Source organism: Pygoscelis adeliae, unplaced genomic scaffold (genome assembly GCF_000699105.1).
Source record: "Pygoscelis adeliae isolate BGI_AS28 unplaced genomic scaffold, ASM69910v1 Scaffold47, whole genome shotgun sequence".
Lineage (NCBI taxonomy): Eukaryota > Metazoa > Chordata > Aves > Sphenisciformes > Spheniscidae > Pygoscelis > Pygoscelis adeliae.
In genome coordinates, this window is record NW_008825255.1 from 682,142 (window position 1) to 701,401 (window position 19,260).

Consider the following 19,260-nt stretch of genomic DNA (forward strand, 5'->3'; position numbering starts at 1 on the left):
GCCATCACCGCCCCATCTAGTGGCCGGAGCGCCCGGCGCCGGCAGCCGCTCCGCGGCCCCTGCAGGAGCCCTGCTGGATCCCCTCCTTGCCAAATGCTTAGGAGCCAAGCGTATCCTCTTTGCCTTCAGGGACCTGCGAAATTTACCTCCAGATTGTCCTTCTGCTCTGCCGTCCCTGCGCGCCCTCTGGACTCTCCCCTCTGCTGAAAATATGTGCCTGGGTGCGGACACGTTTTCTTTCACCCCGTCTCGGTGCTTTCTCTGTCAAGCCAATTTTAAAAGATCACTTTCTGCTTTCAAGTCCTTTCTTTGTTTACACCTCTGTGATGATGACCGTCAGCCCTAGTTTTCTTTCAACTATTATAAAGTTAAAAGGCCTGATGTTATTATTAGTTACATTCTCAATTTCTTGCTTCTCTTGGTTTGACAGCACTTTTAAATCTAACAACATCAAAGACATTTTACCTGGCCTAACCTTATACCATGGTTTCTCTTGTCCCTTGTTTAGACCTTAAGCTCTACAAGTCAAGGAGCAAGTCTTAGAGCTATATTTAACATTGTGCAAAAGTCTGGTGTTCTGCTTGTGCGTTGTGTAAGAAGCCTGCACCTGCAAAGATGGTTAAAAAGCCCAACAGATTCTTTCCATTCAGCCAGCCCATCTGCCTATTATATTTTTCATACCACACTCATCTCCATGGTATCTGAGCGCCTTTGGCTCATTTTCTCCTTTTATACTCAGGATCAAGGTGTCCCCATGTGAAAAAACAAGTCACAGTCAGGAAGAACAATTTAGGGAATCTTGTGGGTACTTAAGTAGCATACACGGCTCAACAGACTGGCCAGCCATTGTACAAAATAGCTGAAAAAAGCACCACAACAATGGTGAATGAAAATGCAATCATGCAACCATCTTCTTAGGTTTCACATGTCCACTTTTTCATATTTACAGAAGTCCAGACAATGAAGAAAATTATGATGACGTTGAATTTGTTTCACAGGGTAAGATGCTTACATTTTAATTAATGGCAGCTATATGAAGCTGTAAGCATATTGTATTTATAAGATAAGCAAAAGCATATTGTATTCATGAGTGACTTGTGTAACTAATTATGCTGGTTCTGCAGTTTTATGGGTGAAGAACGGTTGCCTCATAACACTAACTGTTCTATAATTAACATGACAGACTCTCAGGAACTGCTTTAAATACTTCCCCTCTCCCCCCTTTTTTGGTTAGAAATATGCTGGGACCGTAAATTACCAGATTTTCAAATCTGAACCAAAATGAATGCTGCTCTTTCAGAGTTGAAGTTGTGTGCTCTGGTGAAGCAGGCATTGTTTTATACTTGATAAAAAAAATTTGTTGACTGTGCTTTTAATGACGCTTTGTGGTCTTGCCTTCAGTAAGAGGCAGTGAGTCACTATGCTGTACCAGGAGCCGCCAGAGAAGCAGATTGTGGCACAAAGAATTTCAATCTGCCTGCTGATCTCTCCTCAAGAGGACTTGGTCTGTGCCAGGCGCAGTATGCATCATTTAGTGTGCTAGCCATCCCTGCTGTACAGCAATGTGGGCTGTGGAGCTGAAACTGAGCACAAGCTCTTTTCTTGCCTAACTACCTGCAGAGTAAGGAAGAAGCAAGAGATTCACAGAGTTTCTTCTCCTGCAGCCCAAGGTAGAGGCTGGCTTAGCAAAAGAGCCTTTGGCCTCATTATTCAGCTGTTGGGCTGGTGCAAGCAAGTTCTTTGAGGTCTGTTTGGATTTATTACGTTTTTAACAATTACTTTCTTGTATAAATAGGCATTTTTGTAAACAAATAGCATAGGTAAGTTCATCGATGTCACAAAAGAATCATTAAAACAAGTTTTCCACTTTTAAAAATGCATGGTGAAATATGCTATTTTGTAGATATTTCTAATTTACAGTGTACTACAAAAGCAACCTAGAAAAACATTGATTTTTGCATTCGTACCCTCACTAAAAGCCAGGAGCCTGCACATATTTCTAGTTAATATCACTATCATTAGCAGTTTGTAAATAGTTAACGCTAGAATGAATTGTTTTCCGTACAGCAAAAAATAAATACCCTGTTTTTACTTTTTGTCATATAGGTCATGGAAATACAGAGGGGGTAAGTGTTGTCCTCCATGATAAAACTATCCTTTCCAGCACAAACTTACAAATTTAGTAAAATCCCTTCAACACATTAGAAAATTAATTGCAGAATGAATCCAGTATATTGAGAGTAAATTGTAGAAGCACACACTTATTGTGAAGGACTGAAATAAAACCAGGTAAGCAGAGCAAACTGGAACTAATTATCAAAGCTGGCTAGACAGCAAAAATTGATTTAAAAAAAAGCAAAACCACCCCTTCTGTTTCCACTGACATTCCACTTCACTGAAATTTTCCAGAAACAAGGGCCCTGTTCTAGTCTAGTAATAAACCACTTGTTTCAGTTAAGCACAGGTTTGTATCATGTTTTTAAGTACCTGGCTGTATTAGGACTACAACAGTCTCTGGGACACGAATCTGAGTTCATTTAGATCCCCAGCATTCCAGTTTAACTACTGCTAACCCTGGCACCTTCATCATGGCACTGCAACCTTCAACACAGATAAAGGCTTTCTAGGACTAACATTGCAGTTAAAACATCCACTTTGGATTAAGCAATGTGCTAGTATGATTGTAACAATTCAGGACTTTATAGTTGTGGTATCATAAAAACAAAGTCAGAGAAAAAGAATAGTGGGTTTAAAAAATGTCGTAATTTGGTTTGGGAAGATTAAATGAATTTGTATTTACATTTTGCTATAAATGTTTTTATATAGTTTGTATGAAGCTTACATACCAGGTCCATTTTCTTCACGTCTTTCCAAATTGGAAAGGCCAATTGAAAACTGAATTTTTCTTATAGGGCCAAGAAAGTGATGGAGAGATGTATGAAGACATAAGTGACATCAGGTAGTAATTTTAAACTTCATAACCTGTTGTATCTTTATTACTAAAAGCTTGCTAACAAAGATACTTCACCTGGCACAAAAGTGTGATTCCACTGCAGTCCCTGCCAGGCATTATTGTGTTCATTCATTTCACCTAGAGAAACTCAGGTTGTTCACAGTTCTTTCCTACTTAGATCTGGTATGCCCTGGGCTGGAAAAACTCCTGCAATAAAACCATGTGGTTACTGTGATCTAGATAACAGGTCTGATTTCTGATCTAAGGAACATGTCTGAATCACTGTTTGGAATTACAGCCTAAGAGGAAAAAATAAGCTCAGCCTCTAGGTACTGTGGTCCCAGTTGTTGTGGTTGTTTTTCTTGCTTTCCAGGTAAATGCACTTAGAACTCCAATGAGAGACTGGATTTACAGTTCTCATGGCCTGAGTCCCCTAGCATAGCTACAGAGCCAGAATATGATCTCTGGTCATTCTTCTGCCATTTAGCCCTTTACTTTGAGGAGTCTCTTGCCCTGCTAATGTCTAAATGTATGGGATTCACTGTATGACAATAGCCAAAGAAAAGCTCTAATTCCCTTGGAATAAGTAACGGTCTAAAGTTCCTATAAAAAAAAAACTTTTTTCAGATGTAGAGTGACTTTCAGCAAAAATGTATTGTTGAATTCCCTTTGGAAACAGATAATTTTAAAACTATATAACCAAAACAAGTGATCCTCATTCAGTCTTTTTTTAATGTAATTTGAGTATATCAGTTTAGCAAAAGTACCAAAAAAGGAAGAGGAGAGAGCCCACTCAATCAGTTCCATAGGGTTTGTAAAGCACAGCTCTTCAGCCAAACCATTGGCAGCACATGGCAGAGCTGCAGCTATAGTCCTAATTATATCCTAGTGCCCAGATCTCAGTACCATCCAGTATATGAGGCACAGCAGGCAATGTACCCTGGCGTGATAGGCACATTTATGATGCAGTGCAGAAGACTGTCATTTTTGTAGACTGCTGGAACAGGTTGCAATTATGTTTAAAACCACAGTCCAGTGGTAGCTCAGGCTTCAGTTCATGCTGCATCAACCACTGATGGCCTGGATAAATATTTAACAGCTGCAGCCAGTGCCAGAACACCTAGACTGCTACCAGCTTCCAAGCTTGCTTGCCAAAATTAGCTCAGAGGTGTTTGGACATGCACATGTAGAGCCAGTCTCTTACCTCCAGATAACCATTTCCGGCATACTGTCCTCTTGAGGACAGCCACTTTAAATTATATATGTAATATAAGAGAAAGGGCTGCTTACTTTATCTGTTCAGCCACACTAGGGTTTAGATTCTGTAGCATTGATTTCACTGGGAGAAGTCATTTTCCGTCACATGTAGTTCTTTGTTAACCTTGGGTAAGAAAGCTCCAGTGAGATTTGCTTCACTGCTACACTGAGTCCTGGCAATGCACTTTCAGATCATCAAGGGGAAAAGAGAAAAAGCGGGACAAGGAAGAAAAGAGAAGAATGGACCAAGAGAAGAAAGAACAAAAGGAAAAAGAGAAGAAAGAGCAGGAAATAAGGAAGAAGTTCAAAGTAAGCTTTTTGTTTTGTGATCTGGCCAAAGACATGTAAGAAGCATTATGTAGCATTGTTGAGTTCAAAATACACTTTTCAGCTGGCTACAGAACTGTTTGTTATGGTAGGTAGTTCAAGCACCTGCACAAATTCTGAATAAAGGTTTAAGCTGCCCTTTTATGTTTTGCATATGCTTGACTTCAGGCTCTGTACTGAGGGCAAAGACATTTTTTCAGTGCTTACAGTTTTCGTTAAATTCCCTTCTCATGTTCTTTCTATGTAAAAAAGCCTTAAAAACATTTCCTTTCACTTTTCTGTTTAAAAAGCATTTACATCACTAGAATAGCATCAAAAGTCCTTAATAAAAGTGGGAATTGGATCCCATATACCTAGTGGTTTTTGCTCCACCACAGGCAGATACAACAGTATCCAATCCTTAAGAGTTTTCAACATTATATAGCAACACATTGCCCTTGCCTTCGTCTAAAGAGACCTAAAGAGACTTCCAGCCTAAACAGGGAGGAAGGGAATAAGGCACGTGTAGGGGAGCTACGGTCACTGTCAAATCCTAGGGGCTAAATGATGAGACAGTTCTTTCTGTTTTATATCATTTTTATATAGCTGGTGGTCAGCATGCTCCCACAGTTTACAAATCTGCCAGTCATTTTCTGTTAACTAATGCCTGTTCACAATGCTCCACTGTGCTTCTTTCAGTGTCATTGTACATAGTGGGCAGCTTTGTTTTTCTTCCTATTGTGGTCTGTACGCAGTAAAGCCACAGTGATTCTCTCACATCATGGCCTTGGTCTGCTGTGGAGAGACTGACATGAGTTGAGGAGCAAATATTAAAGGAAGATACCAATAGTTAACAATAGTGGGTTAGCTGGTGTTTGTCAGGCCCCAAGTCTATTTTTCAGACAACTCCTGTGAAGTGTAGGCGTTAGTGCACTGCATGCTTTCAGACTGCAGACTGCTCTCTTGCAGCCATTAAAGTATGTTATTATTCTTAAAGTATGTTATTATTCTTAAATGCAAACAAATATATCTTAGTGCATATTTTCTTTCCCATTTCTTCACCACCTATACAGGATAGATATTCCTGAGCTAGTCTATAATTGTCAACAGAGCCACAGGCCTCTGCAAGATCACATATATCTTAAAGCCACAAATACTAAAGTCCAAAGTGAGTTCTCCGTAACATATACTAAAGATCTGACAAAGAGAATCTTGAATTCCAGTAAACGGTGTGATCATCTCTTGCAAGTACTTGTAGCATCATTTATAGAGTAGAATTGTAAACACAGAACATTATGTGGTAGACTTATTTAATGTTAATGAACGTTTACACATATGAGTAGTTCTGCTCGAACTACATGGAGCTGCCCACTGGAATGAAATAAGTGTCTGTTTTGTGAACCTGTGAATGGCTCCATAGGTTAGCCTGTTGGTTTTAGTCTTTGTATTTCTGTGATTTTGCCAGTTACTTCTTCAGCTGCTCTACTGCTATGCCGTTGCCCTCTCTTTTCATTCCTGATTATTAATTTAAACTGGGTAGTTGGGAACAGGAGTGATGCCTTTCTGTTTATTTGCCTAGACTGTTTCAAATGTCAATGAAACAAATAATCATCATTACAGTTATTTTCTCTTTTGTCTGAATGTTTGGGAAAGAGCTCCATTTTTCCACATCTGTGATTTCTTTTGTTGCTTTTTCTCTGCAGTTAACGGGACCCATCCAAGTCCTTCATCAGGCACGAGCTTGTGTTGACCACAAGGGAGGGAAGAATGAGCTGACTGTCAAACAGGGGGATGAGATTGAAATCATTCGCCTCACAGACAACCCAGAAGGAAAGTGGCTGGGCAGGATAAAAGGATGTTGTGAGTTCTGTTTCTTCACTGTGCTCCTGAATGTTTTTACTGTATGACAGCAAACATGTGAGCATTACACCAAGGAGTAGCCTCACCAAGGCTGAGTCACTGGCCACCGAAGTAAATAATTACCACAACTCACCGTCCTGTCATTAGCTGGCATGCAAGGCTTAGTTCATAGTAACAAGTTATTGTACAACATAATGTAACATCTACAGGCCCTAGAATAAGTTAGGAACAATATGCCGGGATCTTCATGGACCTATTGAGAGGTAATTCCATGCCAGTCTTCAAATAGCACCAGAACTTGGCTCCGTGCAAGTAACAAGGATAGCATTTTTTCATGTTTTTGTATTAAAAATAACATGGGTGTTCCTAAAATAGAAGAGAGAATATAGGGTCCTGTTTTAAGTGTTTGTCTTGTTCCTATTCCTATGGAAACTTTCTAACTGATTTCTAGATTTTATTTTATGTCTGAAATCCAAGTTGTTTCTCTAATTCTATAAATATCATTAGTGGATCTATGAGTATGATAAGGAGTTGATGGTCTGGCTCCTGGGTTATAGCAAAGACATTAAAAGACTGATCTGTAAAATCAATGAAAATTATTAAAAGCACTTGCTTGATTTTTAAGGAGACTAAAATGACAATAAGTTCAGTAAAACAGTTCACACATGTAGAACTAGACAATACCAGCTGAGCACTTTGTAGTACTGGATGTAAAAAGACATTAAGGAACTGGAGCATGTCTCATACAAAGAGAGGCTGAGAGAGCTGGGACTGTTCAGCTTGGTGAAGGGAAGGCTCAGGGGGGGATCTTATAATTGTTCATAAATATCTGATGGGAGGGTGTAAAGAAGATGGAGCCAGGCTCTTCCCAGTGGTGCCCAGTGCAAGAGGCATCGGGCACAGACTGAAACACATTAAATTCTGTCTGAACATCAGGAAACACTTTTTTATTGTGAGGGTGACTGAGCAAGGGAACAGGTTGCCCAAAGAGGTGGTGGAGTCTCCATCCATGGAGATCTTCAAAACCTGACGGGGCATGGTCCTGGGCAACCTGCTCTAACAGATCCTGCTTGGCCAAGGGGATTGGCCAAGATGATCTAAAGAGGTAAGTTCCAATATCAGCTTTTCTGTGATACTTCGAAGTTTTGTAAATAAGTCTTTTGCATGGATCATTTTGTTCATAGGAAAACAAATCTTGGTGAGGGCTGGGAGAAGGGTATTTTCTTGAGCATGTGCAGTCAATTAATTAATTTACCTTTAATTAATTTACTTTTCACAAACCAATTCTTGCCTCAGCAAAACTGCAAGTTGTACAAGGCTTCTCACTGGCAAGTGCCAACGGTACAGCCCAATTTGTTTCACCAGTGCTTCAGCCTTCAATGTTCACAGGCCAGTAACGGTCTGTGAAGAAGACCAAACAACAGAGGAAAATCAGTTCTGATCATTTAAATAAAAGAAAAAAATCAGTGTGTTACAGCTTTAAGGGGAAGCACACTAAAAACTGGGTTCACTCAGAAGCAGCGGAGTGGGGGATTTTCCATTTTCAAGAAATGGCATGAGCATTTTTCACCTTTGAGAAAATCCATTCATGCTCTTTTCTGTACAGGCAGTACACCTGTCTAAAATTCCCCTCAGCAGAGACAGAGGTCCCAATCTCAGGCCAACTGCTCTGCTGCAAGTTTCTCCTAAGCCATTGCACCCAGGGGTATAACCAGATCATTTTAGCAAAGATCCAGGGACAAGAGGATAACAATGCAGCTGCAGCATGTTTACCAACCTGAAGCAAAACCAATGCAAACAAAGTGTCTCTCCCTCCTAATGACCTGTCAGAATCTTTATGTCATGGACTGCCCTAAAATACGCCACAAGACTGCAGTGGTCCCAAGATTAGCTAAGAAAGGGAGCTTGCCCCATGATTCCCAGAGACTGCACAGAAAATTCTTCTGCTGTAGCTGAGAAGCAAATAAAGATGAAGTTAACTTGACACCAGCTGAGGAGGGTTTGGGGGGAGATCTGAGACAGATCTGAGATTTGTATTTGTGTAGACAGATGGAGACTCAAGTTGAGGCTGCTTGGAATGAGACATTTCTTTGAAAGTTTTCAAAGATCATACAAAACAATTCACTCACAGATGCTGAATGTTTTGTTAAACTCATCTCTTTACCATGAGCTTTAAAACTATCTCTGCCTAATTACATGGTTTCATTCATTTAGATGGCTACATTAAAACAACCATGGTGGAGATTGATTATGATTCTTTAAGAAGAAAGCAACAACCATCTACCAGAGTTGCTGTGAAACATCCAGAGAGTGACCAAGAAGTGTATGATGATGTTGGAGAGCAGGACAGTATTAGCAGGTATGTATAAGGAATGCATGAAAAGGAACCAGTGATTCACCCCAGGCAGCCTAGACAGGGGAGGTTTTACAACAAAGCAGACTCTTGTCACAAAATAATAGCCATTTATATCAGAAACATCTAACTGAGCTATTCAAACTGAAGTAGTCAGAAGAACAAGAACGGATTCTGGAATCTAGGATCTATAAGCACTCATACTCAGGAGTAACCCATGCTATTGGAAGAGGACCTACTGCATTGCAGTCCAAAAGAGAACAAAATGCAAAACATGCAGGATTACAGATCACCTGCAGGAAGTGCAATCCTCTTCCCTCCCTCTCTTTTCTTGTTCTGTCTTTTGAAGTCACATACTGCCTTTTCTAACATGCAAGAATAAAAGATCCTAAAAACAATGGAAACACTCGCTGCACTGGGGAGCTCCTGATCACCTTCATTGCTCTCAAACTGAGTCTTACTACCTCTTTCCTTTTGAAGAGAAGAGACTTCTGGAAGCATGACTAGAATGGCCCTTCAGAATAGAGTGTGGCTGATGTGTTTAGTCCTGGAAATAAGGCCTGTAAAATCCCATGAGATGGGTATGAGCTATACTTTTTTTACTTCATCAGAAGCTTCTCCTCCATGGCACAGGCTCACATGTATTTGCAATGCAGTGCTACATTGCAGACTGTCTACTTCAATGTGCCATATTTTTCACGGCAAACAGATCTGCAGCTAGAGAAGTGCCATCTCCAGCAGGGTATCAAACTTGCTGGCAGGGAAATATGCTAGTGGTCTTGTGACAAAAGTCAAGGCTATCACATGACCCAACATGACGGTGGTACCGCTGTTACCTGACCTCACATAAAAGTCTGCTTCCGTCATGTGATGCAACAAACCAGTGCTCATTCTCCATTACATGTCCTGATGTGCAGAAACACATAACCCGGGATTCAAATAAGAGATCTGCATATGGGTGTGAAGGATTTCAATGTCTAGGACAACCATCTTGAAACACTCAGCCATTACACCTGCCTTTACTGCTTCCCAGCACATTAACCTAGAGGCCTGGCTGGAATAAAGGGACCGCAGCTGGCTGGCTGCTGGGTGCAGCTGATCCTCAGCTGCTAGAACATCCCCATGAGCTCCAGAAACAGCGCTTGGAAAGATCTGCCTTCAGGCTGGCATTCTTTAAGCAACTAATATAGTTTTGCATATGAAATTTTTCCAGATTGCTCAATATCAGTTTTCCTCCCTGCACATTGGTCTCATAGTATCGTAACCTAGCCAGAAGAGTTGCTTTAGTTGTTCTAGGTTTTAGGTAATCTGAGCATTAGGTACTTCGCTGCAGAAGTATCTTTGGCCAGTCCTTTTCACTATGGTAAGCATTACAATTACCCACCTCAATGCAAGGAATTTAGAAAATTTATTTAATTCAAAGGCAAACAAGAATACTTATACTGTTGTGTATTAAAATAACAGTGTAAGGAACTTGGAAGGATGAATGAATGGCTCAGATTTGTTAAATCCTTTAAGCTGTAGTTTGACATTTTTATCTTCTCTAGTGATTAATAGCATTCTGTTCAGTTCATGAGCATGAATTGTTGGAAGGTCTGACATACATCAACATGTTTTGAAACCACTGTAAGAATGCCATACTAAAAAAAGCCTCTTGACCAAATAGTAATATCTCATTATCGGTAGTATTGTTAATATTCCAAAAATAATAAGTGACTAGGGCTGTTGTATTTCAGGATTTCTTGGCACAAGAATTTAACAAGTATCTTGTTTTGATGTATAAGTTTAAGTAAGGCTCTGACCTGGAAATAATCTCAACTACTGTGAACCTATGAGGTTTTTTTTCAATTACTGTTAGAACACTGGGCTAATATGGGATCCTTGAAACGCTAGAAACATGCAGTTAGAGATTTAAAGCATCACCCAATGAAAGCTAGTTGAGCAATAAATTCATTTGTTTACCATTTCATCTCAAGAAAATCCCCTCATAAGGGATGAATCTAAAGGGTGTGGATGCACTCTCTAGTGTTCAGTCAGATTATATTTTTATTCCCACCAAGTTTGACTACATGACCTCCTGAGATCCCTTCCAACATGAATTATCCTATGATCCTAAGTCATATTTTGTACTTTAGTTTAATGATATCAACAGGAATATAAAATATATTCTAAATATAGTAAATCATTATAGCTATAGACATCAGTTTGCATTTCCTTGAAAATGACACTTTATTGGAAATTTCTAACACTTGCTAACAATTACTAACAATGAGGATCGAATGTTCTGCTTGTATGAAAATGTGCACCTTCATTGGCGTGAAACATCTGCATTGATTTATGCAAACAGAGAATTTGCTTCACAGCTATACTTATAAAATACTGTCCTTTATTTTTACATTAACTAAAGATGGTACTGATAACTCTGTCTCTTATAACCCTTTGAATTACTGTGAATGATATTTTAAAATACTCTTTTCTAATTTGTAATGAATTATTTCCAAGGAAAAAAAAAATAGAGTATTTTTTCCTGCTTTACCTGAACCTACTAAAAGTTAATCTCACCTCATCTAAGAGCTAGTTCACTTATGAATTAGTTGACACATTTTCTTTAGCATTAGTGAGAATGCAACTATTTGACTAAGAAATCAGTGTGAGTGTGGTGAAAACAAAAAAAACCAATGGGCACATTTAGTTGTTGCCCATATAGAACACACAAGCATGTGCCTGAGTTTCCAGTGCAGAATTTGTAGTGCTCAGCTGGCAATGTAGATGAGTGCCAAAGCCGAAAGGTGTAGAACTAATAACTACAAAAGTGATGGGTGATCATGGTGTTTGCTTTTTCCAAAGGATGACTGTTTTTCTCTAAAACATCTCTCATTTGCTTTTCCAGTCAGAGCGGTGGTCAAAGTGGAGCTGGAAGTAAGTTCTACATCTGCTTTTTGGGGAGAGTTGTTTCTATGTACTGTTTACCTTCAAATCCAGACCTCTGTGGCTTCCAAATAGTGTAGTAATTATGCATAAGCATGCTAAATGGTAGCTAACAGGCAACAAACAAGGAGGTATAGCGGCCAAATTAACTTTCTCTCCCCCTATGGGACTTGGGCAAGAAAGAAGTTTTGTCTTTAGATACCATGAATCAGAAGCATGCCAGAAGATGACAAAACCTTTCTTTTTTGTGTGTGAAGGTAAATCATCCTACAAAACAGCACAGACATAATTGGCAATATACTAACATGACCAAGAGGTTTTGTGCAGGAGAAATCCAGTTCTGAATAGCCAGTAATACTACCAATTACTGCATTTTGCTGACAGAGTTAAGGGGAACATCAGTTTCAGCAATACTCTGGAGTCCTAACCAGTATGACTGCAGCAGTTTCACACTGTCAAGAACATATACATTCAAACCTAGTTTCCCCTTTGGTAGCACATATATTTATGTAGCATTCTCTGTTGATCACAAGAGCACAGCTCATCTTCTCAGCTTAGAGTTTAGATACTAGTCATGGCAGAAGCATCTCCTGGCAGGGCTGAATGAAGCTGCTGCCAGCTAAGTACAGATTTCAGTGATCACTCTGACCAGTGGCTAGGATTGGACATGGAAACTGAGCTAACCCTGCACTGAAGGAGATGGGGCTCAAAGGTCAGAACTGAGACCAAAATGGGGAGCTTACATGGCACTTGCCTCTGGCTTCTGTGGATGAACACAAGATGTCGCTTGCTGAGAGTGTTGGTCTGACATCTTCAATCATCACTCGAGTCACACACAAAAATTAAAAAGTCATTATAATGACTGGGCCAAAATCAGCCATTTAGAATTTCACTGAATACACTGAAAATGCATTTGTTTTCAGTATTCATGCTCTTGTGATTGGCAGTGCCACATTTAAATGCTGTGGATGGCATTCCCAACTGAGGTAAGTCTAAATCACTGTTTTAATAAAAAGGCTGTGCTGGTTTACAGAAAGATTCCATTTGCAAGGATATTGTGCAAACTACACACACATCTGACATACTTAAGAGGCCAGTAATGAATACCCTATTCAGCAGCATTAAATATAAATGCAGTAATTCACTGTTTGATCTGTTAAAGATATGTTCCCACCTCCTCCTTCTGATCAAGAGATTTATGATGGGATTGATGATGAAGATGCTGTAACTAGGTAAGTTTTTACATCTTTTAAATAATTTGCTTCTTTAACAGAGTGTTTTCATTTCAGTTTTTAGTATTTTTGAATTAGGCATAATAATTAGCAAGTATTGGGATGATCAGCAAGTGAGTATACATCAGGATGGGTTCATGAAGCTAAAAAAAAGAGTTCTTTGGTCTTTTGGAGAAGTTTTGTTTTGTAATTAATTTTGGTATGTCAGCAAAAGCAGCTGCAATCATGAAAATCCCCAAATCCCCAATTAGACAGAATAGCTCTGAAATGAAAATAACAAACTGAATGTTACCTTGCTGAGTAATATGAAAGCAGTAAGCCACTAGATTAATATCTGTACCTACAAATATATCTCAATATCTACAAATGACCTAACATACATATTTCTAGTTTAGCATTTTAGTATTTAGCATTTAGGTAACTGTCTGCACCTTGTGGTATATACATTGTTGGCATTAATGAGAATTATGTGCATCAATGGAGAATTTAAACTGGACCTTTTAAAAAGAATGTTACATTTTACATTGTGATAATTGCATGCATACTCCAAAGGTCTGTATCGCAGGATGAAGATAAGAATGGTATCTGGTCCTGGGGAATCTTGAAGAGGCTAAAGGTCAAAGATGACAAAAAGAAAAGTATACGAGAAAAAACAACCAAAGTCAATGGGGCAGAAGATAATGGAGACTTGTTGTAAGAGTCTGCCAGGAAATCTCAGTGGACATTAACTAATTCTAATAAAGCATTGATCACATGCTACTAACATCTTCTCACAGCAGCCTAATAAATCATGCATCAAATTGCACCTCAGGATGATACTTTTCTGCAAAAACACTGACCTCCTTTCTTTTCATCTGCATAATATAATTACTCTCTTAACAAGCTGTATTTGTTGCCTAAGTCTCGTAATTAAAATATACCAAAAAATTTTTTTGGTGAAGAGCACCAAAATAATCCATCATCTTTGTGCCACTCTGGTGATGTAAGTTTGCTGTATCCTCAGTTAAAATGTACTTTGCTCATTAGTGCAATGTAGCCAAGATAAACTGGTAAATCCATTCCCGTTAATCCAAATTTTAGGAATAATATGCCAAACAGAAAAATGCAAAGATTGTCTTCTACCCATCTTGCCTAGAGGTTAGGTCAGCAACTGATGTTTTTACCACCATCTTGTTTCATTCAGTTCCGAACCAATTTACTTTGATTCAGTGGTAAAAATACATTTAGTCCATGAGTACTGCTGGTAACAGCTAAGCTTCAAAATGTCTGGAGATTACTTGGAGCCCTTGTGTTGCAAGTTTTTAAAATTATTTAAATGATGCAAAAGCCTATTAATGTGATATAAATACTTAATGAGCATCTTTTTTTTTTCCAGCATATCTCCTTCAACAAAGCAGTTTGGAAAAGGTAATTAATAGCCTATTGTTCAGTCTCCATATTGATTCCTGATCCTTTTTTCTGTATACATTACTCGTATCATGCTAGTCACAAAAATACATCCAAGGAAGGAAACAGGATTTCCCATTGCTTACCCAGTTCCAGCAAACAAATTTCAAATATTGTGACTGATTTGGCTACAGACAAGGAGATACAAATGCATTGCAAGCTCGCTAGAAGACAATTTAAAGTATTTTTTAAGAAGTCGTGATTTTTCTATGTGAGATTTCCACTAGTTCATTTTGTTTGACATGAAGTATGAACAGATACACTTGGAAAGAAACAATGCAAGACTTCAAAAGTAAAAAGAGATGCTTGTTGTTATTTTTATCACTTGCAGTGTCTTTGTAAGATAACATATATTCATAAATATCAGCTCAGCCATGGAATAAAAAGCAAGTTCTTACAATTTTTGAGGCTGTTACCTGAACTGAGTTCTAAACCTTTCATCTCCTACTGTGATTTTTCTAGCCATTGATTTGATGAGTTGAACAATTGCTTCCTCTCCACAAATATGCTGAATGCGATTCAAAGTATATTCTTGGGGTAAGAATTCTTTTCACTGCTTTGGCATTGCGAGATGGCTTAAAAACTAACATACATGTGATTCATATCCACTTCTAAGCAACATTGCATTGACCAGAGTGCTATAGGAGTGCCTGAGTGTACATTAACATCAAACCCCAAAAATATACTTTGATGCAACACAGTGGGAAATGGACTAATTAAAATGAAGATTAAAGGCTATTGCATTAGCCAACATGTACTAAAACTTGCTCCAGCTTAAGAAGATTAAAATATCAGTGAATACCTAGTATTATTAATAAAGAGTCTTATTCTGAAAAGGTTGGCTGGTGTTTGTTTTGCACAGTACATTGTGCAAAACAGAGAACCCACAGTTACTATAGATGATAAATGGCAACAGTACTTGCCACAATTTCATGTCAACTTAGCTACACTACCATAGATTGTAACACAATGTGTTCACTACTCAAGGATCTCATAATAATTTTCCATTCTTTTAAACACTATTGTTTCAGATTGTGGAGACAATGATGTTTATGATGACGTAGATTCTTCAGACTTCCCTCATCCACCGCCTGAATTCAAGCAAGTGAAAATGGGAATTACTTCCCTGATTAGAAATCTGTAATACACTGTGAAACATTTTCAAAGTATTTACCAGAGGCAGACTGCTATTAATGTATGCTTTATTTGGTGTTGTCAGGTTTTGTAGCTCTCCTAACCCTACTGTTGACAATGGCAGTTGAATGCTCCCTGCCTCCAATTCAGATTGAAATAATAATTAGGCTATAGAATAAATAATCGTGCTTTGAATTTCAGCAAATTCAGTCCCTGATGGACAAGAGGTAGAAATGAATGCATGGCCTAAAGGTACTTAATTGTAAATTCTCTGCATGCAGTCCTCTTCCTATCAAAATTTGGGGACTGTTAGGATAAGTACTTGATCCCAGCTGCAGTAGTATTTTAAGAGAAAAGGAGATAGTGCCCTGTGTTATAAGTATGAAACACATCTGAAGGTGTAAAGTTCAAGTTGGAACACATTTATCCCCAGACCAGGAAGTTATAGCCATCTCTGGAGCACAGATGTGTTATGAGCACAGATGCATCTGTGAAGATGACTGCAACATGTCACATTCTGTTGTCACTAACTCCACTCAGGTGGAGCTACAGCGTGCACTACAATAATCTAGTTTGGAGGCATTAAAACAGAGAGAACTGCATATCCAAAGGAAAAGATGTGGTCCTCCTAACCAAATCTAAGTTAGTTCACCACACACATATATTCATCATCAGTGAAACTGTCATTCACAACTCCTACAGAGATCAGGAAGGATCGAAAAGTAGAGTCAGACTTCAAATTCCCAGGTACAGTATCAGGAAGGGCACTTAAGGCATGAAACCCTTCTGTGCTCATTGGCACAAATCAACAGTATCAGCGATGTGGAAAACCAACAGAACTTGAAATAGGTCCTGTAATGCAGATGCCCTGGTGTAGCAAGGTCTTCTGTGGGAACACAGGACTAACACAGCTGCTGTACAAAAGGCTAAAATGTTTCAGCTGCCTCCACAGTGGGACATGTTTTATTCAGCCTATTGCCCAACGATACCTAGACTTCACAAAAATTGCTCCTTGCCTAGAGATCCTAAAGTGATGGGTACCATCTACCTAAACTATTTTTAGCAGATATGAAGTTCTCATTGCTGTAGCAGCTAGATACTTCGAATAATTTTCCATATTAACTTATGTGATAGATATATTAACATCAGAACTCATTAAAAGAGAAAAGTAGGAAAGACAACCTCAACTTTTTATTTCTTTGGAAATGAAATCTGTATTGTATTATCCATGTTAGTTTTGTAGAGCAACAAAAACATACTAAAGACACATGAAGGCAAATGCATTTTCACTAAAATTATCAGAAATGTTGTCAATACCTCAGACGTGTTGCTAATTTTCTTTTTATTTTTAACCTCATTTTAGTTCATCAAAATCAGCAAGCCTTGGAAAACGTAAATCAGATGAAAAAGATGCACAAAAGCTTAAAAAGATGGAAAAAGAAGAGAAAGAGTTCAGAAAAAAATTCAAAGTAAGTTTTGTCCAAAGTAAGATTTGTTCACATAAAATACAAAGATTAAAATATCTGGATGGTGTCCTCTAATTTGTATCCCCTAATTTGTAAATAATCCATTATTTTTCCCTTGAAAGTTAAAGTATTACTACTTGTAAAAATAGTGATCTGAGCATTTGTAAGTCCAAATGGCAAGCACGTGCATACTACATAGCATAAGCAATTATTTGCCTAATTCTCAAAAATTTAGTAATAAATGGGAATAGATTGTTCTAAAAAAATGCATGATCATAAGCTTTACATTGATGGTTTTTAACCAGCATCTTTTTATTTTATTTTTGCAGTTTGAAGGTGAAATTAAAGTTCTTTACTCTACCACCACAATCCAGGATTTGCCCCAGAGTGGATGGGGACCTAAAGACTTACAAGTTAAACCAGGGGAGTCTCTTGAAATTATAGAAAGTACAGATGATACCAAGGTCCTGTGCAGGAATGAAGAAGGAAAATGTAAGTTTTATTAAAAAGCTGTAGTATAAATCAAATTGTCAGAGAATGATTAAGTCAGGATGTGTAAAAAACCCTCTACCCTGTCATATTAAAGCAGAGCCTAACTGTTAGTTTATCACTATTTTGTAAGAGCAGCTTGCCTTAAAAAATTAAAACTCCAATAGACAAGAGATACCAAATGTGAGAAAAAGGACAGCTTAGTTATGTAAATCTTGCTTTGCATCAACTAAGATTAGCAGATGGTTTTGTTGCTTCTGTCTCCATTTGCCGAAAGGAGTATAGCTATGATACCCCACAGAATCTAGTAAAAGTAAAATCCTTGCTGCACCTCTGGTAAGCACTTGCCCATTGACTGCAGCCAAGGGAACATCAATAACAATATTCTTACTTCGGATTGCCAGAGATGGAGTTTAATCTTTTCAACAGGCATGGGGGGGGACTGTTTAGGAGTCTTCCCCCCAGCCCACAGCTGATCCAAGGCGTATGTCCTCATTGGCATGCCTGCTTGTTTTGGGAGCTGTGTGAGGCCTTTCAGTGTTTCTTTGAAACCCTTGGCCAGGGTGTGCATTGGCAGTTTTTGCATTTTTGGAGAAGTCTGGACCATCTACTGTTGGTTTTGATTTCTTAACATGCTTCTGTTACAATACTTTTCAAACCTCCTAATGAAAATTCAGTTTGTGTAGGAACAGACTACGTTCAAAGTAGCAGCATCCTTCCACTCATGTTTACTTTTTACCTCTGACCTATGTGGAAGACAGTCCAATGCCATAAACCTCTGAAGGGGATTCAGTCACTTTCCTTCTGTTTCTTTCCCTCTGTACTCAACTGTTACAGACTGGAGTATAGCCTTCTTCCTGGCAGGCCTGCAGGGTGAGGAAGAATTTCTTGCATAACAACATGTATGTTTTTCAAAATATGGATTGCACTAGTGTAGCCACTTCCCAAAGAGCAGCTTTCAATGATGCATTTTTTGAATCCAGCTAATAACAAAGTAGAAAGTAGTTCATGTTGGCTGTTTTCCTCACATAGTCTTCAAAGCCTTTCAAATAGTGACAGGAGCTACTGCTTTCCTATGCATGAAAGAGCAAAACAAACAAAAATATCCTCCCTGAAAACCTCTGAATAGATCTCTGTCAATTTTCACATTAATTAGTGAAGTTTGAATCCTACTTTAGTTAAGTGCATGACAGTTTATGTTATTTGCTCTAGTTGCTCTAGTTCCTCATATCTTGAAGCTATGATACTACCTTTTGAAGGCCAGAGAGACTGAAAATCAACAATTAAAGATGTTTTTGTTACTTTCTTGCACATGAATTCTTCCATTTGATCGTTAACTTATGAAGCACTTCCACAGCTTCATGCCTCTACCAGCAGTTAAACAAAATTACAAATTATATTGTAATGTCTTCCCACCTTTTTAAGCAAGGGCTGATGGCCTTAGGAACATATTCTGCTATCACTTATGTTAATTGTTATGAAATGATTTGAAATTTCAAAAGTGAAACAAGGAACTGATTCTTATTTACCTGCTCAGATTCCTTCTTCCTGCTGCCATGGTCTGACCCACGTACCTTTTGAAATACACAAAAACCTTTGATTCACTTTCATATGTTTTGCTTAAACATTAGGACATAAAAGTTGGACTTCAGTGCCTGAAAATGTAGGCTGTGTCCTCTCCAAGCTTCCTTGTCAGAGAGCAGCTGGCCTGATGTGTCATAGCTTTCAGTGGTGCTAAGTAAACAAGATGGAGTGTGCTGACCTGCTGCCTTGTTCCCTATTATGGAAGCCACGTAAATACGACTAAATCAGTTAGAAACTGAAACTTAGGACATG

The 19,260-nt window shown here is 38.6% G+C and overlaps 1 protein-coding gene across 1 annotated transcript in view; it reads left to right on the forward strand.

Annotated features, from left to right (window-relative positions):
* Positions 1-19,260, forward strand: part of FYB (FYN binding protein) — a 48,452-nt gene that overhangs the window by 25,264 nt on the left and 3,928 nt on the right. The window contains exons 4-16 of the mRNA XM_009329430.1: positions 950-1,007; positions 2,106-2,126; positions 2,913-2,959; positions 4,402-4,519; positions 6,220-6,376; positions 8,591-8,735; positions 11,620-11,648; positions 12,820-12,889; positions 13,442-13,582; positions 14,265-14,296; positions 15,367-15,436; positions 16,833-16,938; positions 17,265-17,427. Coding sequence (XP_009327705.1) covers positions 950-1,007; positions 2,106-2,126; positions 2,913-2,959; positions 4,402-4,519; positions 6,220-6,376; positions 8,591-8,735; positions 11,620-11,648; positions 12,820-12,889; positions 13,442-13,582; positions 14,265-14,296; positions 15,367-15,436; positions 16,833-16,938; positions 17,265-17,427 — 1,157 coding nt within the window. The remainder of the gene's footprint in view (positions 1-949; positions 1,008-2,105; positions 2,127-2,912; positions 2,960-4,401; positions 4,520-6,219; positions 6,377-8,590; positions 8,736-11,619; positions 11,649-12,819; positions 12,890-13,441; positions 13,583-14,264; positions 14,297-15,366; positions 15,437-16,832; positions 16,939-17,264; positions 17,428-19,260) is intronic.